The sequence below is a fragment of the Liolophura sinensis genome, chromosome 9, assembly GCF_032854445.1.
Source record: "Liolophura sinensis isolate JHLJ2023 chromosome 9, CUHK_Ljap_v2, whole genome shotgun sequence".
In the NCBI taxonomy this organism is placed as follows: Eukaryota; Metazoa; Mollusca; class Polyplacophora; order Chitonida; family Chitonidae; genus Liolophura; species Liolophura sinensis.
The window spans coordinates 13850058-13874884 of record NC_088303.1 but is presented as its reverse complement, the minus strand read 5'-3'; the positions used below and the strand labels follow the sequence as shown (position 1 = coordinate 13874884).

The window sequence follows — 24827 nt, the reverse complement described above, 5'->3', positions numbered from 1 at the left end:
TTTCTGTGCAAATTTAACAAACCTTCTGGAGAAGGGTTTATGGTGTTTGGTAGTCAGTGTACATTTGTCATCCACATATCAGGTCTCAGTATTAGGAAAACCAGGTTTTCTGCAGTTGCTCATTGCAGCACAAAGACTTTGTCAAGTACAGTCATCTGCTTGAGAGCAGTGTTATCAGTTCAACAGAAGTTTTCAGCTTGATGAATGGGATTTCCTTCTGAAAGTTTATTTAGTATAAAGGTTGTGCACATAAGGATGTCTAAATGCTGGAAGCCCTTTATTTCAAATATTGATCTGTTATGTATACTTATGTGAAATTAAATAATAGTGTTTGCATATTTTGACAGACTTAAAGATCAGGATGTCAGTTCATGCACAAGGAGGTGCAGCAGGTGCACGGCCACCTGGAGGCCCTGGATATCCCACAGGGCCCTCACCTGGTGCCCCTGGATATCCCACAGGCCCGTCTCCTGGTGCCCCTGGATACCCAGCAGGCCCCTCACCTGGTGCTCCTGGATATCCTACAGGCCCCTCACCTGGTGCTCCTGGATATCCTACAGGCCCCTCGCCTGGGGCCCCTGGATATCCGGCAGGTCCTGCACCTGGATATCAAGCAGGCCCTGCACCCGGATATCAAGCAGGCCCTGCACCCGGATATCAAGCAGGCCCAAGCTCTGGATACCCAACAGGCACTGCCTCTGGCACTCAATCTGGCCCTCGTCCTGGTTACCCTGCTAGCTCTGCCCCTGGTTACCCAGCAGGTCCCGCCCCTGGTTATCCAGCAGGCTCCACCCCTGGTCCCATCCCTGGATACCAGCCAGGAAGGCCTGCCCCTCCTCCCCCTTCTCAGTGTCAGTCCAAAGTAGAACTGCGGATAGAGTGTAAAAACTTACTCAACAAGGATTTGTTGTCTAAGTCAGACCCATGTGCTGTGCTGTACATGTTTCAGAGAGGACACTGGTATGAGGTATGCTTACCATGTTTCACTCAATTTTCATTTTTAAAGGAAGCTTATCTTGAGAAAGTAGATCTGTGAGTTTGTCCTAGTGATGTCAGTAGAGTTTACAGAAACATACATGTACATGTATGTTGTTATCCCAGCTTTCTTCTTCCTAGGGTTCAGTACTATGGTTATAATATTACTTTTTATGGTTCTCTGTAGTTACCGTTTTGTCACTGTTGTCAGTGTCAGATATTTTTGAGAATGATTGTTGCTGTCAAACACCTCTAAAAAGAAATATTTCTTTTTCAGATGGGCAGAACAGAAAATGTGAAAAACTGCCTGGACCCAAAATTTTCTCGTTGCCTTGAGGTGGACTATTTGTTTGAAGAGGTGCAGAAAATCAGAGTTGGGGTGTACGATATTGATAATACTACAGTACAGTTGGATGATGATGATTTCTTAGGCCAGGTGGAAACAACTCTTGGTTTGGTAAGATCACTGTCTGTCAAGGATTCATTATCTAAAATGTCTAAACATCAAAGTGAACTCTTCTCTTAAATGAGTAGCCTTCAGCTGGTAAAAGTTATATAACTGATTGTAAACTTCTCATAAACATAATTTTCAAGATGGTTAAAATGTGCGAAAATCAGTACATTTCAGGCGTACTCTGTGAAATCACATTTTTTCTCTCTCAAATGTCTGATAGAATGTTCACTAAATTTGTCTGGTACTGGTACTGGGTACTACCAGATTATATTCTTACATCAGTTTTTGAATGTGGTGTGAATTAACAACAAAATCTTTGTGTCAGAATAATTTTAAAGTATTTTCTTTGGGGAGAAAGTGTCACATTTACAAACTTACATCACACATGTGGAAAACCCTTAAAATAAATATTAGGAATCAAGATTTGAATGTACATTTCCTTGTAATCATTGTATTTCTTAATCTATTTGAGATATCCACCAACTTATTACACACATTCACTTAGTGAGGGAACAGAACCCCATTCATTTTTAGTGACCATGACCTTGACTTCTACACATTGCACGGCATTTTGTCTACATTTTGGTGTTTCATTTAGACATGTATGTAGTGGTTCTTATTGATTGTCTTTCACCTATTCAGGTGGTCTCCAACTCCACGTTCAGCCAACCATTGCTACTGAGGAATGGACACAAAGCCGGAAACGGAACTATTACTGTAAGAATTCGTTAAAAAATTTCTCTTTTTTAAATTGCTTTTCAAACACATCATAATTATTCTTACAGTTAAATACTACAATTAACTAAAATGTGACCATTTCACTAAAGACTCATTGATATACCGATATGTAGGATGGATAAATAGCTATGTTTTTTTCTATTTTCAGATCAGAGCAGAAGAGAAGGCAGAAAGTAAGGATATTTGTCAGATGACATTTAAAGCCAAAAAGCTGGACAAAAAGGTACTGTCACGTAGCCAGTTCCAGTGCGCTCACTGAAATCATTTTAATGTAGCCAGGGTGGTTATAGAATCGTTTGTATGCCTCAGTTGATGTGAAATTTATACAGGAAAAAGAAATCAAATCAGTACATACTAAGTCGATTAAGACGTTCGTAAAATACGCTTTATCCAAACACTCACAGCAAAGCCAGTTCTGATGCAGCAATGCTAGTTCCGACACTGTCAATAAAATGAGTCATTGAAGTACAAAAATTTGACCATTTTTACTGTAAATGTTCAAAACACGAACTGTTAGTAGTACTCCATCAATAGATGACATCGTCATGATAAGGCCTACTGTTCTGCTGGCGATAATACATATGTTTTTGCGACTGTGTGAAATAAGTGAAATGTACTCTTCAGCCAAACAGGAAATTTGGCAATAAATGTAAATATGCACACAAGCAGCACTTCCTTCAGATGTCCTGTTATAACAACCAAACTTGGATATACATCATGGGGCCAGACTCATATGGAAATTAAGGAAGTAAAGCAAGTTCTGTAGTGTGATATGTGAAATTGGCAGGTTAGGTTTCTATTGGGGTGTTTGTGGTCAGTTGGACTTTATTGTTGTAAACCTTGTGTATGTGTAGGCTATATACAAGGTAATGCATATACGTATATGTTCCCCTGAGCTCTACTAGGTTTCCTCAAATCGTAATGCAGACCGCCGTCACATAAGTGAAATATTCTTGAGTACGCTGTAAAACACCAATCAAGTAAATAAATAATACATGTATGCATGTTGATGCTTTCGTATATTGTAGCTCAAGGTCAGAGGTATATGTTGAGGGCTTACACTTTTTTGGTTAAAAACCTTTCTTTTACTGTGGTCAAAACTAGCATAGTTAATTGTTCTCTAAGTTGGTCAGTTTAATTACAATTTGTCAGGATTTCCTGGGGAAGTCTGACCCTTACCTGGAGTTTTCCCGAGCGTGCTCTGATGGGACATGGCAAGTGGTACACAGGACAGAGGTAAACATTTAGTACATTGTGGGATAATCTGGCCATGGGCTGATAAAACTTCCATTCCATTTTATTTATATATATATGGTTAGCTAAGTTTTGTAGCTTCAAAAATGTTTTTGTTTTCCATAAATGAATCAAGAGTGATTTTGCACTTATTCATTGTTCTTGTCAGTGCGTTTTTTTTTTTTTTTTCCCCTTTCCTAGTTTAGCCTCTTCAGAACTAGGCTATTGGGGTTTAAATCTATGTTATTCAACAGTAGAAAACTTATTTTACATAACTATCGAATAACTTGTTGTAGTGTTCAGGTTGAAATGATTAAACGTAGGGAAGTATCTTCCAAATCTCATGACAGTAATCCTCACAAATCCTTTATGCTCACATGTGTATATTAAAAGTCCTATTTTTTCTTGTCAGTCTGTGGCTTGAATTAATGTGTGACCCTCTAGCCTAGTGTTGCCTTAGAAATTCGAAACACCAGGTGTTTGTATTGATTTTATGTTTCTTTTGAAAAGGTTGTGCGCAATAACTTAAACCCCTCATGGAGAACATTTCAGTTGTCCTCACAGACTTTGTGCAATAATGATAGAACAAGACCAATCAAGGTACGTCTCAAAAGTGTATTTATGTTTTATAGTAGTAGTACACTTTATATGCAATAAAATAAATGCTGGTTATACCCCCAGTAGTGAACTTCTTACAGGGTGCAGTTTCCTTTGAAAGAGAGTAATGTAAGATGGATGGTTCTCCGTAATTTACAAGTGAAGGTCATAATTTAGTGGTGAAAGCATTAATGGTCAGCTCTGCTTTGTACTCCAATCTTGGTACAAATATACATGCATCTATGTAGTAAATATTTTATATTGGATCATCATGCAGCTCAAACAAACAAGAAGTACATGTACCATACTAACCAGTTTCAAAAACTGCTGCCACTACTGGCTTCACTGCTTGGTTGGTACTGCAGGGTTTCAGTTTAATAGCAGAGGTTTGAATGTCAGACTTTGTTCATAAATGTAAATCGTGTACAGAGACGTTGAGAGTTTTTTCCATGTTTACAGATAGATTGCTATGACTGGGATAATGATGGCTCGCATGATTTCATTGGTGGATTCACCACCTCGCTGGATGAAATGGCTCAGGCTGTCACAGGGAGAGAGGTATGCTAGTTCAGTCAAACATGTTGTGCAGTGGAATTGGTTGTGTACTTGTATGGGAATACTATGACTGGACAATTTATTTTATTTATTTATCTGATTGTTGTTTTATTCCATACTCCAGAATATTTCACTTCCACAACAGTGGCCAGCATTATGGTGTGAAGAAACCGGCCATAGTATGACTGGACAATGAAAATCGCTGATCCACAGGAATAGACTGTTTTTGTGTTACTTTAATTTATTCATTTAAGTCATCTGTGACTCTGAAATATTAATGATACATTCATTGACACATCCGCGTTCAAGTTTTTGCTAAACCCACAAGGAAAAGTGCACATGAAGGCTCTTCACATAGCACACAGTATGGGCTTGATGTCATTACTTATGCCGTATGAAGAGAACACATCTGTAACAAATAATAATATAATGTTGACGACAATTTGGTGAACGTCTCTTAAGGATTGTGTCATTTGAGGATTTGTATCATTATACCCCCCTCAAGGAATTTAGGAATGAAAAGGGGGTATACTGTCTGTCTGTCTGTTTGTCTTTAGACTTGATTTTGTCTATGCATCTCCTCCCAAACTACTGTGCCATTGATCTTGCCTATCATCTGAACTTGTGCATACTGAAGTTTAATGGCAATGCGGTTAGGGTTTTGCTTAATTGTGCTTTTCCAAGTAGCCAGATTTTGTCCATGTAGTTCTTCCTAAAGTACTGAACCAATTTCCATGAAACTTAGCATGTATCTTTCCTATCATATAAACTTGTTCATCAAAAGTTTAATTACAATCAGCTAATTGTTTTCACTATTACTCCCATTCAGGTACTTAGTGCAGTAATGAGTTTTGATGTTCACAGATATTGTTCATGCGACTTCAGCTAAAGGATTACCGACACCATTTTCCTTGAAACTAAAACATGTGTACATGTACATCTTAAGGATAATGACAGTCTGATTATTTTTATTCTCATTTTCCAGCCTATGGGAGGTATATCAGACATCTGGATTCTAGTTTTATTGATGGTGGTCTCAATATATATATTATATGTACTTGTTTATCAGATAAGCTGGCCTTGTGTTAATCCAAAGAAGAAGGCCAAGAAGAGAAATTACCAAAACTCAGGAGTTATCTGTTTGAGCTCCATCAAGGTATGTTTGCATCTGACTTCTATTAAAAGTATACTGTTGGATAGGAGGTCAAATTTACATGTACGAGACCTCAGGATCTGTATGCCCATCTGCCATTAGATAAAACCTGCAAGAGGTTAAAATTACCAAACTTTTAGCATGGTATCCTGAAGACGTCAAAATTACCAAACATGTGCCTGACCAACCTCCATAAGGATAATATCCTGTGAAAGGCCAGAATTGCTGAATCTGGAGATGTGCATGACCATCCTCTCCAGAGATGGTATCCTGAAGACGTCAAACTTACCAAACCTTGAGATGTGCATTATGACCAACCTCCATAGGGATAATGTGCTGCAAGAGGTCAAAATTACCAAACCTTGAGAAGGGCATTATGACCAACCTCCATAGGGATCATATCCTGCAAGAGGTCAGAATTACCAAACCTTGAGATGTGCACGACCAACCTCCAAAGGAATAATATCCTGCAAGAGGTCAGAATTACCAAACCTTGAGATATGCATGACCAACCTCCATAGGGATAATATCCTGCAAGAGGTCAGAATTACCAAACCTTGAGATATGCACGACCAACCTCCATAGGGATAATATCCTGCAAGAGGTCAGAATTACCAAACCTTGAGATATGCACGACCAACCTCCATAGGGATAATATCCTGCAAGAGGTCAGAATTACCAAACCTTGAGATGTGCATGACCAACCTCCATAGGGATAATATCCTGCAAGAGGTCAGAATTACCAAACCTTGAGATGTGCATGACAAACCTCCATAGGGATAATATCCTGCAAGAGGTCAGAATTACCAAACCTTGAGATGTGCACGACCAACCTCCATAGGGATAATATCCTGCAAGAGGTCAGAATTACCAAACCTTGAGATGTGCATGACAAACCTCCATAGGGATAATATCCTGCAAGAAGTCAGAATTGCTGAGGTCAGAAATGAGCATGACCAACCTCTATAGGAATAATATCCTACAAGAGGTTGGAATTTCCAGACCTCGAGATGTCATAACCAAATGCTGTAGGGATAGTATTCTGAGAGAGAGATCAAAATTATCAAACCAAAAATAATATCCCTGTAAAGGTCAAGACTATCATTTGTATGCCTTACCTCATTTCAGGTGTAATACCCCATTAGGGGTCAAATAACATGACCTTAGAATCTGTATACCTCATATCCATTTCGATTATAGCCCATGAGTTGTCAGAATTACCATACTGAGAAAGTGCCTGTTTGACCTCAGTTAATATGGACATTGCTACACTGCAGAATTTAGTTCATGTATTTGTTAGGACAAGTTATGTAACATGCTGTGTTTTCTTGCTTCAATGGTGTAGATTAAATTTTATCTTGGTTTCACAATATTTACGATCCAACAATTGAAAGGCTTTATCTTTCTTCAACAGTAAAAACAAAACGAATATTCAGCATATAACTAGGTAACTGAGAAATGTATTTAAATATGATTTGCTTTGTTTTTTATCTGGATTCCAACAGATAACAAAAGAACATTCTTTCCTGGAGTTTGTCATGGGTGGAATGCAAATCAACTTCACAGTAAGTAAGAAATAAATGTGTAAATGGTTTTATCAGTTAACCTGTTCATGATGTTCACAACTTGCTCTTTGTCTCTCTATGATCAGCGGACTATAGCATTGGGTGGCTTATATTGACTCAATTATATCAGGTCTGTTAAATTCTGTCTTGATCATAAAGCTTTTCTACATATAGGTCTTGATGCATTTTATTAAATTATGTACATGTAGTTATAAATGTAGACTGATCAGTTTATCCTTACGATGATCTCCAAAGCTTATCTTGGAATTAGTTTCTATTTTCATTAATTTTTTTCATAAACCAAGGCTGAGTTAATGCAATAATTATTTAAAACCACAATATGGCTGCAATATTAACCAAGTAGCCTTAAGCCATAAATATGGCTGCAATATTCCCCAAGTAGCCTTAAGCCATAAATATGGCTGCAATATTGCCTAAGTAGCATTAAGCCCTAAGTGTGGGTGCAATATTGTCCAAGTAGCATTAAGCCACTAATATGGCTACAATATTGCGCAAGTAACATTAAGCCATAATCATTCATTCTTTGATATTTTGATTATTTCTGATTCATTAAGTATTCTGTTATAGTTTTACCATTTTTTCCAGGATATTTCATCTAGCTATATATATTTAATGTTACCAGGTCATTTGTATTCCATGTTACCAACCAATAGCTAGAATCACTCCTTTGTTGTTGTTGTTTCCAGGTGGGTATAGACTTCACAGCATCCAATGGGAATCCGCAGCAGCCCACATCACTCCATTACATCAGTCCCTACCAGCCTAATGAGTACATGCAGGCTATACGTTCAGTGGGTGAAGTCTGTCAGGACTATGATACGTAAGTGTGCCCTGATTTACATGTACCACTCCCAGGCTACTAATGAGTACATACAGGCTATACACTCTGTGGGTGAAGTCTGTCAGAACTATGATAGGTAAGTGTGCCCTGATTTACATGTACCTCTCCCAGGCCACTAATGAGTATATGCAGGCTATACGTTCAGTGGGTGAAGTCTGTCAGGACTATGATACATAAGTGTGTCCTGACCAACATGTACCACTCCCAGGCTACTAATGAGTACATACAGGCTATACACTCTGTGGGTGAAGTCTGTCAGAACTATGATAGGTAAGTGTGCCCTGATTTACATGTGCCCTGATTTACATGTACCTCTCCCAGGCCACTAATGAGTATATGCAGGCTATACGTTCAGTGGGTGAAGTCTGTCAGGACTATGATACATAAGTGTGCCCTGATTTACATGTACCACTCCCAGGCTACTAATGAGTACATACAGGCTATACACTCTGTGGGTGAAGTCTGTCAGGACTATGATACATAAGTGTGTCCTGACCTACATGTACCACTCCCAGGTCACTAATCAGTATATGCAGACTATACGTTCAGTGGGTGAAGTCTGTCAGGACTATGATACATCAGTGTGTCCTGACGTACATGTACCACTCCCAGGCTACTAATGAGTACATACAGGCTATACACTCTGTGGGTGAAGTCTGTCAGAACTATGATAGGTAAGTGTGCCCTGATTTACATGTGCCCTGATTTACATGTACCTCTCCCAGGCCACTAATGAGTATATGCAGGCTATACGTTCAGTGGGTGAAATCTGTCAGGACTATGATACATAAGTGTGCCCTGATTTACATGTACCACTCCCAGGCTACTAATGAGTACATACAGGCTATACACTCTGTGGGTGAAGTCTGTCAGGACTATGATAGGTAAGTGTGCCCTGATTTACATGTGCCCTGATTTACATGTACCTCTCCCAGGCCACTAATGAGTATATGCAGGCTATATGTTCAGTGGGTGAAGTCTGTCAGGACTATGATACATCAGTGTGTCCTGACGTACATGTACCACTCCCAGGCTACTAATGAGTACATACAGGCTATACACTCTGTGGGTGAAGTCTGTCAGGACTATGATACATAAGTGTGTCCTGACCTACATGTACCACTCCCAGGTCACTAGTCAGTATATGCAGGCTATACACTCTGTGGGTGAAGTTTGTCAGAACTATGATACATAAGTGTGTCCTGACCTACATGTACCACTCCCAGGTCACTAATCAGTATATGCAGGCTATACACTCTGTGGGTGAAGTCTGTCAGAACTATGATGCGTAAGTGTGTCTTGACTTACATGTACCACTCCCAGGTCCCTAATGAGTATATGCAGGCTATACACTCTGTGGGTGAAGTCTGTCAGGACTATGATACGTAAGTGTGTCTTGACTTACATGTACCTCTCCCAGGTCCCTAATGAGTATATGCAGGCTATACACTCTGTGGGTGAAGTTTGTCAGGACTATGATGCGTAAGTGTGTCTTGACTTACATGTACCTCTCCCAGGTCCCTAATGAGTACATGCAGGCTATACACTCTGTGGGTGAAGCCTTAAGTGTTCCTTTCCATAGGCCTAAATGTACTACTCCCAAGTTACTGTACAATCAATACACATGTAATACATATCATGTACAGGTATGTCTGTCAAAAATTTGTTATCAGAACAAATGAAAATGAGATAGTGTTTACAGTTGATTACTTTCCCATTGCCTCATAATTCCATCGGGCTCAAAACTTTAATACAGTGTGTGGTAAAAAAACTTTAGGTTGCTGGCATATAATTCTGTACAAAAACATACTTTGAAGTGTTAGCATTTATTGGTGAAAATGTTGATATTTACTTTTGAGTTGCCTTTCCTTTATGTTAACAGTGACAAGTTATTCCCAGCCCTGGGGTTTGGAGCTAGGCTTCCACCGTACCAGTCTGTGTCTCATGAGTTTCCCATCAACTTCAACCCACAGAATCCCTACTGTCAAGGTGAACTCAAGATACTGTTACATATTGAGATTCCTATCCGGTCTGCCAGCAACCAGCAGGTGGTCATGGGTTTTCCCACGGCTCTGCTCGGTTTCGTATAATGGAAATATTCTTGAGTATGGTGTAAAGCACCCATCAAACAAATAAATAAATAAATCTTACTGGTACAGTAGATATCTCTCACTTTATGTATTCCAAAAAATTGTATGTCCATATAGAAGTTCCATAGGCAGTGACACTAGTGAACATGATAATAATGGCAGGTCAGCCTCAGATACTTCTGCACTTCTACATGTAAGTGATGAACACCTACATGTATGATCAGAAGTTAGAATCAGGAGGGTGATAAACCAGGGTAATGCGTGTGATCACTGAGCATTTCCCATATTCTGACATATTCAAGTCAGTTCCAAGCTGTCTAAGGACTTTCTCCATTTTCTACAGTTATGCTGCATTGCTTGTGAACTACATGCATCTCTTTGTTAAAGAACACACTGGTTGGATAGGCTTGTTTTGGGAGGAAAATTGGGTTTTGTTAATATAAAATTGCTTATGGTGATGTTTGTCTGAGATGATAGCTTCAGAAAGATTTTGATGTCGTACTGGCTTCACTTATTCTGCATCTAAATAAGCTGCATTTCACTTCTGATTTTGATCCCAAATTCTTATTGTCTTTTCACATTTGCATTCTTTGACCTCCAACAGGTATCCAGGGAGTCCTTGACGCCTATGCTAACTGTATTCGCAATGTCCAGTTGTACGGCCCTACTAACGCTGCACCCATCATAGAGCATGTCAGTAGGTTTGCAGCTGGAGCTCAGAGGGAGGAAGCCTCCAAGGGGGCCCATGTGAGTACATGTATCACCACCTTAACTGAGTCGCACACAAAACCAGCACATTGAACTATTAAGACAAGACATGGCATGAGGACATTGTTTTGTTCCGTGATGACAGCATGAAGGTTGGAACTGCTGAATAACACCATAAACCACCGAAATGCATATTGATGTTCTCCATTAACAGTACATCAGATTAAATTTGTCTGGCTCTAATACCTTTTTTCTCATTTACACAGTTGGTGACACCATAGAAGTATGTATATATATTCACGTGAGCCCTTTACGTGGTATAAATGGCTAGCTTGCAATATCATTTTCAAAAGTGAGCGTTTCTGTCAGCACATTTCAGTCACAAACATGTTAATATGATTATGAAGTTTTCCATATTTCATACTACTTGGGAGTGTAAGGTGTGTATTGCCATCGCAGAATGAAATAATCTTCTCCATGCTGTGTTTTGTCTTGTCACAGAACAAAATAATCTTCTCCATGCTTTGTTTTGTCTTGTCACAGAACAAAATAATCTTCTCCATGCTTTGTTTTGTCTTGTCACAGAACAAAATAATCTTTTCCATGCTGTGTTTTGTCTTGTCACAGAACAAAACAATCTTCTCCATGCTGTGTTTTGTCTTGTCACAGAACAAAACAATCTTCTCCATGCTGTGTTTGTCTTGTCACAGAACAAACTACTCTTCTCCATGCTGTGTTTGTCTTGTCACAGAACAAAACAATCTTCTCCATGCTGTGTTTGTATTGTCACAGAACAAACTACTCTTCTCCATGCTGTGTTTGTCTTGTCACAGAACAAAACAATCTTCTCCATGCTTTGTTTGTCTTGTCACAGAACAAAACAATCTTCTCCATGCTGTGTTTGTCTTGTCACAGAAAAAAACAATCTTCTCCATGCTGTGTTTTGTCTTGTCACAGAACAAAACAATCTTCTCCATGCTGTGTTTGTCTTGTCACAGAACAAACTAATCTTCTCCATGCTGTGTTTGTCTTGTCACAGAACAAAACAATCTTCTCCATGCTGTGTTTGTCTTGTCACAGAAAAAAAACAATCTTCTCCATGCTGTGTTTTGTCTTGTCACAGAACAAAACAATCTTCTCCATGCTGTGTTTTGTCTTGTCACAGAAAAAAAAACAATCTTGTCCATGCTGTGTTTTGTCTTGTCACAGAACAAAATAATTTTGTCATAATAACATGTAACCAGATGTTCTCATGCATTATTTTATGCTGTCATCACACCACAGAATAATGTACTCCTGTAAATTTTTGTACATGTGCAAAATGTACATAGGTAGTGATTTGATCTGTAATCACAGAACTGAAATGATGCTCTTACAAGTATGCAGTGATTTGTCTTATCATCAAGGAACAAAATGATGTTCTCTTGCAGCGATTTGTCTTGTCATTACAGAACAGAAGGATGTTCTGTTGCAGGGTATTATTCTGTCATCAAAGAACAAAATCATGTTCTTATGCAGAGATGTGTCTTGTCATTGCAGGACACAATGATGTTCTTATGCAGTGATTTGTCTTGTCTTCATAGAGTTACTTCATTCTGCTACTGCTGACAGACGGTGTCCTGTCTGACATGGGCAACACCCGACAGGCCATTGTGAGAGCCTCCAGCCTTCCCATGTCTCTCATAATTGTTGGGGTTGGGGACGCAGACTTCAGCGATATGAACATGCTGGATGGAGATGATGGAGTCTTGAGAGGACCAAGCGGAGAACCAGTCAAAAGAGACATTGTTCAGTTTGTTCCCTTTAACGAGTTCAAAAAGGTAGGTTGGTACAATTATATACATAAGCATGGTAGAGTAATGGGTAAATCAGGTCACTGGCATTATGTGTACATGATGGTAAGCTTGTACATCCAGTGCTGACTGTGGAAGGGCATTGTTCAGGATTGATGTTTGATGTACTGATACAACAGGAATGCCTGGCTTGACTTATGCTGGATATGTACACAGGTATAAATTGGGAAGAGGCTACATGTATATTTGGCATGCCTGGTCATTTGAGTTGCCCGCTATGTACCTCACTTTCTGTAATGTGGTTTTTAAATGGTCAGCTGATGCATTAATACTTTATACTTGTATTTTTGACTATTAGTGTTGTGCACATGTGTATGTTACTTATGAGTTACAATTAAAATTTACCTACTTTTGGTCATTTGAGTGTGGATTGTGACTTTTGCATGCATTGATCACTAAAATAAGGAACGTATAAGCTCGCCCAAAGAATGATATGATGATGTGATGGCAAGAACACACTCCTCACAGCACTTGCACTGCTGGCAACACTTGCTTTACATCGCTGACATCGCTAGCAAAATTTGTACACAAATCCTGAACAACACTATGGTCACTGGGGTCACAGGGATGAAGTTCTGTCAAATGATATTAGTGGCGATGCTATGAATTCTAAACTTGCCCACATATCTGGCACGGAGTCAAAAAGTCATCCTTGTCTAGTGGTGGTCGTGATGTAAAGCCAGTAAAGTGAGAGGTGCATGTGCTGTGAGGAGTATTCTTCCATTGCTGTACGCTGTAAACATTGGGCGAGACTTATGCTCCCTATTAGATGGCTACTATCACAGGGCACAAACCTTTCCTTATTGAACGCTGACCATATGGTATTAGGAGGGCCCCTGTATAACACTGACCATATGGTGTTATGAGGGCCCCTGTATAACACTGACCATATGGTGTTATGAGCCGCTGTCATGCCTGTAGAATGCTGACAATATGATGTTATAAGGGCATGTGTAGAAAACTGACCATATGGTGTTATGAGGGCATGTGTAGAACACTGACCACATGGTTTTATGAGGGCCCCTGTCATGCCTGTAGAACACTGACCGTGTGGCTTTATGAGGGCCTGTGTAGAAAACTGACCATATGGTGTTATGAGGGCCTGTGTAGAACGCTGACCATATCATGTTCTGAGGGCACCTGTAAAATACTGACCATAGGATGTTACGAGGGCACCTGTAGAACACTGACCATATGGGATAATGAGGGCCCCTGTAGAACACTGACCATATGGGGTTATGAGGTTCCCTGTAGAACACTGATCATGTGGCTTTATGAGGGCCCCTGTAGAACAGTTGACCATATGGGGTTATAAGGGCCTCTGTGGAACACTGACCATATGGGGTTATGGGGGCCGCTGTGGTCCTGGAAACCTGGAAAGCTACTGCCATGTTTCAACCTGGGTATGTTAAAGTTCATGACTAAAATCATTCATTAGTCACTCAAAACTCTGATCACTGTTATCCTATATGTATGTTTCAGGCAAAAGACAATGCGGTAAGTCAATGCCAACTAGTTGCATACCCTGATCAATAATTGACACTCTTGGTGTGGAAGCCGTAACTTACAGATTTGCATGCGGGAGAAAACGCTGAAGAGTTTGTACACATTTACATCCTGGCCACATTATCTCACTATTAAAGAGTGAAAAATAAGTTCTGAAGCCGAAGTACTTGTGTGTATGCTTCTGTCATTTGGCTGTAGCATTCATCTTGCTGCTGTTGATCAGTCACTCCCCATGGTCGCTATATACAGGCTTATATGCCAAAACTTCTCAAGCACCAGTCAAATTAAAAAAAAAGCGAAAAGATAATACCAAAGAATTATGGTAAATTTTCAGTTTAAGTGATTCAGACTTTCTTTAAGTTTCCTGTAATATCAGACGTCTGCACTTTCAGAAAATGACATTCTTCATGATTTTGCAATTTTACATTCAAGAAACTTAATGAACATTCTGATATATAGATTTAGGAGCCCACTTGGCAAGTTCATGCGAACTGGACACTTACTGTTTATACCATTCCCAGCAAAAGCAATTGTGACATCATGACGTCATGACTCTGAATGATTGCATATATATCACCAATGTGTGGGACATCTGATTTATTTTCAAAATATTTATTATAATTTATCATATGCGTGTTCTTAAGTGACATTTCCGAAACAGTCTACTCTAAGATGGGATCACATTAAAGTCATGCATATTGCCAAAATGTGCAGGCAAACATCGTTTTATAAGCTGATTCATTGTCCAATGTTTATTTATGAGTCTGCGGTGTGCAAATCTACTCTATTATTTCCACATACATATAAGTCACAATATTGAAACCCTCTTGTACATTCTGTTTAAATGTTAATGTACATTTGCTACAAGTAGCCTTGGTCAAGTTGTTCATGTTCTATAAAGCTTCTGTGATATTATTTGTTGAGCTTAATAGATTTTACTCGGGCCTCCATGGCTCAGTCGGTTAGCATGCTAGCGCAGCGTAATAACCCAGGAGCCTCTCACCAATGCAGTCGCTGTGAGTTCTAGTCTAGCTCATGCTGGCTTCCTCTCTGGCCATACGTGGGAAGGTTTGTCAGTGAAATAAATATTCTTGAGTACAGTGTAAAACACCAATCAAATAAATAAGTAAATAAATAATAGTTTTTACACTGTCTCTTGACCATGTTGACTGTGACTGATAATGACTGTGACTGATAAAACTGTTGACTGCGACTGGTAACGAGATGAAAAATTATTGCTTCTTCAATGTATAGCTGTAATTAGAGTGTAGTACTTGTATGTACCCCATGACATTTACCATACATGCAGCCTAATTGTAACAGTCCTCTCACAGTAAGCAACATTTGCCCTGTTTTTCATTTATTCTGTTTTGTTAAAATTTCATAATCATTTTGGATGCAGTAGTCACAATCTGCCACCTTTCTGAATGTTTTCCTTTAATTAATAATGGCACCCACTTGTTTACATTGGGGTTGATTCACACAGTAAATTGCTCATGTTGCTTGGCGTGTTGTTTTACATGGTGTACCTGTATGTCCAGCCACTGTTAAAATCTCATTTTCTTATGATCTCTTGTAGTTTGTGTAAAGTAAAACAAAAATATACAAGTTTGTATACTCTAAATGTAAGAGATTTGTTTGTTTTATTACTTCACAGATTTTCAACAAAATCTGACAGATTCTTGCTGTACATTATAAAAAGTGTAATTTTCATATAACACAAAAAACAGTCAAAACGCATTCCATGGCCTTAAGACATAAATATTATGTTCTACTGAAAATATGAATTACATGTAATAAGTAAATTTGTGTTATTTTAATCCAGGCTACTGCTGCTGAACTGGCTCGTCATGTGTTAGCTGAGGTCCCTAAACAGGTGACAGAGTATTGGAGAATGAGAGGTGTGTCCCCCAAGGCACAGAGACCCACCTGATATCAGCACAAAGCCTACCCGTGACCTCTCATGCCTGAATACAGGAGAATGAGGGGTCTGTCTTCCCGACCCACTCACGACCGCCTGAAATCACCCTACCAGTGACATCTCACATCTGGATACAGGAGAATGAGGGATCTGTCTACCAACCCTCACAAAACCATCTGATATCAGCACTTCCTACCTGTAACTTCTTACACCTAGGTGCAGGAGAATGAGGGATCTCTCCTCTCAGTCCACTCAGAACCACCTAATATCAGCACAGCCTACCTGTGACCTCTCATGCCTGAATACAGGAGAATGAGGGGTCTGTCTTCCCGACCCACTCAGGACCGCCTGAAATCACCACATAGCCTACCTGTGACATCTCACATCTGGATACAGGAGAATGAGGGGTCTGTCTACCAACCGTCACAAAACCATCTGCTATCAGCACTTCCTACCTGTAACTTCTTACACCTGGGTGCAGGAGAGTGAGGGGTCTGTCTTCCCAACTCACTCAGGACCACCTGAAATCACCACACAGCCTACCTGTGACATCTCACATCTGGATACAGGTGAATGAGGGGTCTGTCTTCCCGACCCACTCAGGACCGCCTGAAATCACCACACAGCCTACCTGTGACATCTCACATCTGGATACAGGTGAATGAGGGGTCTGTCTTCCCGACCCACTCAGGACCGCCTGAAATCACCACACAGCCTACCTGTGACATCTCACATCTGGATACAGGTGAATGAGGGGTCTGTCTACCAACCATCACAAAACCATCTGATATCAGCACTTCCTACCTGTAACTTCTTACACCTGGATGCAGGAGAATGTGGGATCTCTCCTCTCAGTCCACTCAGAACCACCCAATATCAGCACAGCCTACCTGTGACATCTCTCATCTGGATACAGCTGAGTGAGGGGCCTGTCTATCTGCCCTCACAAAACCACCTGGTATCAGCTCTGGCTACAATGTACTTGTGACTTCTCACTCCTAGATAAAGGAGAAAAAGCCTCGCTGGCAATTGCTACACAAGAACACTTCATGCACTGATATCAGCTCTGGCTACAATGTACTTGTGACTTCTCACTCCTAGATAAAGGAGAAAAAGCCTCGCTGGCAATTGCTACACAAGAACACTTCATGCACTGTTAGCCTCACTGGCAATTGCTACACAAGAGCACTTCATGCACTGTTAGCCTCACTGGCAATTGCTACACAAGAACACTTCATGCACTGTTAGCCTCACTGGCAAGTGCTTTCTTATGTATTGGCTTTATTTCACCTAAAGATCGGTATGTAAAAATACACTTTTAGGAGCACATTAAGGCCTGAAAATGATACTTTTGATGTTTTTCTGATGAAAACACTTTATCAGACTTCAAAAAAATTTTAAAGTGTTACTGTAAGGTAGAGGAATCAATCAGAATATACCAAAATGTGACTCCTGAAAAATCATGAATACCAGGCGAAACACAGCAGTTGCAATTTCTTCTTTGAAAGTGGCCCTGAATGGGTTATAAAATGGATGGAAATAACGTGAAACCATTTAAAATGTGTCCTCGTGTCCCTTTTAAAAGTGTATAATATCATATGTAATACTTACAGGTTTACTGTATCATGAAATGGAGATTACAAGGTAGTGGGAGGAGAAGGTAGCAGATCTTGCTGGAGTATATCAAGCTGTAATGTCTTTAGGCCACTTTTTAGGTAAACAACAATATGATTTGATTATGCCACGTTGCATGTAGTGTATGTTTGCAGCGTCTTTTGGACATTGCACTTTTGTGTTTAGTTTTGTAAGACACCAAGATTATTGTAGCTTGCAGATGTGCCGTGGTGGATGACATCTAATGAGAAACTTTAGTTGTACATTTTACATCTTAGGATGAGGCAGACTCTTGCTTGTAATGTTTATTATAATTTTGATTGAAGGACAAAGTTCTACCCAGAGCATTTAATATCTATCTGAATCATGTGGATGAATATGTTAATACGTTTCAGGAATGGACTTGTATTACCCAGGGATATTGGGTATAGGTGTTCTGTTAAATGACTAGGTGAAAACATTGAGATTACACAGTACGATGTTCATCTGTGCGTTCAGAAACAACACAGTAGTATACCGTATACATGTACATGTATGGTCAAGTCTCATGGGAGCTTATGGGTGCTTAAGATTACAGGTAAACATCGGTGTCGACAGCCTAGCCAAGCCCATTGTGTGACATTATTAGCCGTTATTGTTACGTGATTTGTCTTCATAAGCTGGTGACATCGGTGTTTCCGCAAAATCCTGAACGCCTTATATTACACCATTCTTGATCAGGTCAGTTGGTTTATCTATTGGCTGTTCAGCTTACATTTAGGCCTACTGATTATCAGCTAGCCTACATTGCTAATAAAAATCACATCTTAGGAATTTGTTATAATAGACCTTTTTAATATTTTAATTTCCTTTTAAAAGTGTCTGGAGTACAGGCCTCCTGTGATTCAGTCCTTGGATCAAGTAATTTTATGTTTAAAAGTTTGTTTTGTTTTGTTTTTTTTTTTTGTTTTGATGCACGTGTGTTTTCGTAAAATTATGTCAACCGTCATTAAACTTGCACCAATATGAACAATACATTTTGCAGCAATATATTCCATTATTAAGAAAGGTTTGCTCTGTATGAACAGTCAGACTCTACTCTGTACTGTATTTTAATGCCTGTGTGGTGAAAGTTTCTATGGTAAGCATGTGCCATTTTATATTTGCTAGTAGTTAAATGGTACAATGTTGCATGCAACATCAATCCGCCAAGAGAGGTTTATGGTAAATATTGCCTGGCTCTCAAGCCCCTATGTCAGGTATTGGGATATTAATCAGCCAGTAGACGTTGAGTATGATTATACTTAAGCTCCCAAGCCCCAGTGCTCAGTATTAGGACAGTAATTAGTAAACGAAGATTTTTTTTTAACATTTTCGGGTATGAAACAAAACAATGCTATGGTCCAATCTTGATACTATTTTTTTTATCTTTTCTTATATTTGTTTTGCTCCAAGTTTTATGCTCATCTGAAAGAGCTATGAATATTAATTATACTTTTAATACTGGAACTGCTGAGCAGACTTTTATATGTGTTCAACATAAATGTGATTCATTTACATAATTAGCATTATACATCCACATCAAGTGGATGTCTTCAGGTAGATGAGATATTTTTTACCATTTTACCAACTGAAGTAAACTGGATGTACTCTGATCATTAATTATATAAATGTATGTGCTTCACTTTGCGTTTACTTCATATGTTTGAGCAGCCCAGCAGCATTCCTTGGCATACAAATGTTCACAGTATCTGTTAACACTTGGCAGAGCTTTAGTAGCAGTGAATGTGGTATATGTACTCAGATGTGTATATATCCAACTATATATATTAAAATGTAGCAGGTATTTAGTAGTACGTTGTGTCAGTCTTTACCATGTGTTGTGAATCCTTGAGAAGCTATTCTTTTTTAATTCAGACATACTTCTTTATCATAATGGGATATAAATATGCAACATAGTATGTGTAAAAAAGGAAGTTGCCTTTGAAAGCGTTCATGCATGTTAACTTAAATGTAGGCATTAAATCTTTTCAATTCTTCCAGATACTAACTTGGTATCTGATGTCAACATACAAATATGTATATTTTGATTCACTGAATATCTTGTCTGTAGATACAAAAAGCACTCCCAGAACCACATAAAGGCCTTAAAATGATACATTTGATGCCAACACTTTAAGTTTTTTCAAATAAGAAATTAACCATACTTCACAAAAAAAACGGTGTACGTAGCCGTACTTTGGGGGATGAATCAATCAGACTCAAGCGAAATGTGTCACTGGAAAAATGCTGAGCTTTAGGTGCATTACAGTATTCTGCTACACTGAATATCTTCACTGTAGAGATTTGGGCAAAGGTAAATATACAACATAGTACAAGTCACAACAGTTACCCGCACTTCAGGTTGTAACAAGGAACGTGGAGTAATGTTTTAATGATCAGTCACAGGTCTCCAGTGAATTTTTCAGTATGAGCAGTATTTACTCATCACTCTTTCGGTTAACTTGAATTAAAAAGGAAATGCAAACTGAGAAAATGAGATTAATAAATTGCTGTACTTCATCCGTCGGTGAATGGATATTATACTTTGAAAATGCCACCTGTCAAATACAGCTAGACTATAAAATAATCGGTTTTTATGTTATATGTATGTATTTATCTGATTGATGCTTGACTTATATGACAGCAGCCAGCATTATGGTTGGAAGAAAATTGGGATGACCCCAGGAATCATTGGGTGTTAAGAACTATCAAGCCTATGCTATTGAAACCTCAAACTTTTGCTCAAACATAAAACAATCTTCATCTTTTCCAGTGGGATATTTCATGTTGAAGATCAGGAAATATCAGAAATTGTTGAAAATAAACCTCAGTTGAACTACATGTAACACTATCTGGAGCCTGTATGGTTAGTTCTTGTGTTACGAACTATTATACTGTTTGCTTGCTTGTTTGTTTTTTATATTGTTAAGATATTTAGTGTATTATTAGAGAATATGTTTATGTACATGTAGAGACAAATAGAGCTGTTACTGTACACTCTTACGTATCAAAACTCATCACCTGTTATTTCTATATAAATGTTTTTTATAGCTGTACATGTATGTATGTTTTGTTTTCATTGCCGGACTTCAGATTTTTGTTCCACTGGTATATTGCTTGAATCGTAACACGAATAGTAGTAGTCTCATTGCCAAATTCACTATTTCTTCCTGCACCTGTCTGGTGCATATGTTTCACGAGAAAGTGAATCATGACCAGGTTAGTCAAGAGTTGACTAGCGTCCTTAAGGAAAGCGACATCTCCTGGTTCAAATCTGAATCGGGGACAACCCTAACGTTTTATTTATTTTATTCAGTCAGCTGGACTTCAACTGATAATGATCGCATTGTTGAGAGACTTTTGGGGCATTCTGCTGAGCTAGCGCACTAACCAGTGGGCTAATCTTAGTACTTCCACACTGTTCGGTCAGTACTCTTAAAACGATGGTGTTTGTGTCCATATGTTGCATGATACCGGGTCGATAGATGTTTGTGGTGTTTTGACGTCAGCATATGTAGGGACCAGCGACCAGGGCCGAATGGCTCTAAACTGTTTTAAGACTCAATATCATCTTTAACTGTAAACCAAGCCTTCAGTTTTGTACTTAACCCCAAAATAATTGCCTAAGTGTACATAAAATATGAACTAAATCTACTGATGCTATAGTTTGACTTAGGACAACTGCATTGGCTGATGAATTTGGCTGACTTAATTCCATGATTAGCTGACACGCCATGGAACAACAGGGCGTGGTCAAGGCGGTCTCTGTAGACTGCTGGCATGGTACAGGGCCGGGTGTCGCGTCCGTTGAGGAAGCGGTTAATTGCGATATTAACGAAACCATGCCTGAGGCTATGAACTATAGATGTATACATGACTATAAATGGCGACGCCGGTAAAATGGCAACGCATATATAAATCGGTTGCCGAAAATGTGCGACTGGTACTCGATGATACTTTGGGAAGACTGGGATCGTACATAGTGATACTCTGGTGTCCGCCTGGAGCCTGTTCACTTTTTGACTTCACATCCATTGTAAGAAAGGGATTAGCTCTGCTTAAACATTCCTCCTGTTGTAGGTATACTGCCATGCGAGTGAAAACAGACAGGCCCCATACGACGTACTAATGACACTAGATAGCATGTGTGATTATTTATTCTACCTCCATAGTTTGGCCACGGTATTGATATTGTGAGTTGAACTTTCCCAGCATATATATCCGAAGTATGCAACTGAGTTTCGAAAGTTTTCAACCTAAAAGCCATCCCCAATGGACAGAACTGTGAATGCTTCTTATATCTGGTAGCGGGTTTCCCCGGGCTCTTTTCACACCGTACGACGAGAAGTCATTAGGTGTGTGTGTATATATATATATGTATATATACACTGTGTTGGCACCTAGCCAACTAGTCCTGCTTCCAAATCGAACTTCTCAGTGCTGAGGGCCAAAGCGAGGCAGCATTGAGGCCACTTTTAAAGGCTGATTTGACCGACCCGGATTTGATCTGGATCTCCCGACTTCGAAGTGGACGCTCTAACCACTATAGGCCACCATAGCGAAATATTCTAAGTGAAATATTCTTGAGTGTGGCATAAAACACCAATCAAATAAGTAAAGCTTATCCCTTTGAGTATGGAGAAACAGTTGTGACTGGTTTAATATTTCTGGAGCGCACCAGTATGGTCCTGCCAGACCATGCACCATACAACGAAGGCATTTTGGAAGTGAGTCGGCGAATACAAGATCAGGTCAAATACCACCTGGAGCATTTGTACTTGTATCACAACACTCAATACACATAAGGAGCCAGTATTTAAGTAACCAGGCGTGGTACTCTATTATTGCCCATGTAGTACACTATAATCTGTCCGCAGCTCATAAATTTAGTTTGTGATAGTAGGTGAGGGCGTCGATTGACAACTCGAGTACGCCTGTGCAGCGTGACTTATACACTGTACCTGGTTGATGACATATGCCTGGTTACATGTCAACTGTAACCAGAAAACAGGCATAAACACTATATACATTAAAATAATTAATAGTCTTAATGATGTAACTGACAATTTATTTTATCAAAATAGTATCAGAGTAACACGTCTGTTTCAACGGGACTAAAGTGTATATAGTGATGCTTGGAAAAATGAAATATGCGCAAAACGGAGAGTCAGCCTGTATTTTACACGTGAGAAAGCTTGCTAGTAACTTGCGCAAAGATATCTGCTTTACTCTCCGCACTCTGATTTCCTTCACCCATAAAACTGATCGCCATAATATAAAATAAAAATGCGTGAGTTTGGCCAACAATAATAATGTTTGTGTGTGTGTTTGTGTGTGTGTAGCTCATGCCCTTTATCCTAAATGAACGCCATACATCGTATGCAGACAGGTATTGGAACTATTAACTAATTAACGACATACACAACCTGAAAATTACTGTAACGATGTTGATTAGAACGTTACACAAATATACCCATTTTTGACAACCGATACCATCAAGACCGTAACCCTGAAGTTTATGCGGGTCAAATATTGATCCGCTGTAAGACGCAAGAGGTGAGGGTTCAAAACTTTGAGTCTTGAGTTTCTTGCCTGAGTGAAAAAGTTTCAAGTATTGTGTTAAACAATAATAAAAAATCGATTAATGATCAAACGAAACATTAGCCATTGGGAAGATTTGCCAGCATTTCACAGATGTTCGTGGTTTTACTCTTAGCTCTGTCCGGATTTCGTGTAAGCCGCCGTCGTGTAAGTGTAATATTCGTGGGTACAGCGTAAAAACCCATTCAAATAAATAAATAAATAGAGTCGGGTACGTTATTTTCATGGGAGAAAAAGCGGTAAAATCTCTGGATAAAACAGCACACCTGGCCAGTCATATGATAAACCAACTCCTGCAGCGCAGATTACCCATGCTGTGGGAGCTGGAAACGAACCTGGTCGATGTCACTGGTAAAGGGCTAGTGGTTGGGACTGCCGAAGAGACGAAGTCATATTTCTGGAAACTTTTTCCGTAAACGCTGTTGCCTGTGTTATAGCGCCATAAAACGACGTCCTTTACGAAAAAATTTGATTTATAAAGTTGTGTGAAAGTGGCCCCTGAGCTATAGCGGGAGTCCAAAATTTTGCCAACCATAAAATGATAATTTATGTAATTTATGTTCAATCACAAAATTAATCCGTTTAATATAACAGAAAGTCTGTTATGTCAGTGATGCTAGAATGTATTCTGTTTCTGCAGCAGATTATTTTGTTAAATATAACACACATATGTAAATTCAGCATAAGTACTCTATTAGACTAACAGAATATTATGTTGAGTGACACACTATTGTCTTATAACAATAAAATACATTCTAGCATCACTTAGACAACAGACTTTCTGTAAAATTTAACATTATTGTTTTGAAATATGTTGATAAACCTAGTAACACTAATTAGTGACGACAGAGTTAGCTACAAACTGTCACTATATTCACTTGAAAAAATATGGTCAGTTTATTTACTTTACAGAAGAAATGTTGTCATTTGACACATTTGCACAGATTCATCTGTCGACAATATTGCAGAGATTTTAAATTAAGCAAACATTGACGGTAGGTACAAAGTTTCGAAAGATGGCTTCAGGCATTTGTGATATGACAGAAATGGCGTTTAACACGACGTTCAGTCAAAAATAAAGTGAAAATATGTGACACAAAACCAGCCAAAAGTGAGCCCTTATCCCACGCGATTTAAAGACGACTTGTAGTACTCAAAGGTCGATTTTCACTAGACGCGACGCGACACACCACAACCGCAAACCTCATCGTCATGTAGTTTTGTCATTTTCCTCTAACCGCGACACAATGTCTCCGATCGCGCATCGACTTGTCACGATATTTCACTAACGCCCTCTTGGTTCTCTTTACTTTTGAAAACATTTTTTAAAATTAGAATAGACAGTTATCTTATGAAGTTACAACAGAGTTTGTTCATATTT

General features: G+C 39.1%; 1 protein-coding gene across 2 annotated transcripts; it reads left to right on the top strand.

Annotated features, from left to right (window-relative positions):
- The first annotated feature begins 813 nt into the window (after positions 1–813).
- LOC135475946 (copine-4-like) lies at positions 814–19912 on the top strand. 2 transcript variants are annotated; one of them, XM_064755916.1, is made up of 15 exons: positions 814–967; positions 1253–1432; positions 2072–2146; positions 2316–2390; positions 3320–3403; positions 3911–4000; positions 4457–4555; positions 5622–5708; positions 7211–7270; positions 7978–8111; positions 10015–10121; positions 10827–10969; positions 12514–12750; positions 14266–14280; positions 16115–19912. In XM_064755916.1, the coding sequence occupies exons 1-15, from the start codon at positions 941–943 to the stop codon at positions 16220–16222; spliced, it is 1521 nt and encodes a 506-aa protein (XP_064611986.1). In that variant the 5' UTR covers positions 814–940; the 3' UTR covers positions 16223–19912. The 2 variants fall into 2 exon arrangements, with proteins under 2 accessions (XP_064611986.1, XP_064611987.1); XM_064755917.1 differs by lacking the exon at positions 14266–14280.
- Positions 19913–24827: the final 4915 nt, after the last annotated feature.

Coding starts and splice junctions, on each gene's coding strand:
- LOC135475946 (XM_064755916.1), top strand. CDS start 941: ATGTTTCAGAGAGGACACTGGTATGAG. Junction 4,001..4,456: donor ATAGAACAAGACCAATCAAG/GTACGTCTCAAA, acceptor CCATGTTTACAG/ATAGATTGCTATGACTGGGA. Junction 7,271..7,977: donor GAATGCAAATCAACTTCACA/GTAAGTAAGAAA, acceptor TGTTGTTTCCAG/GTGGGTATAGACTTCACAGC.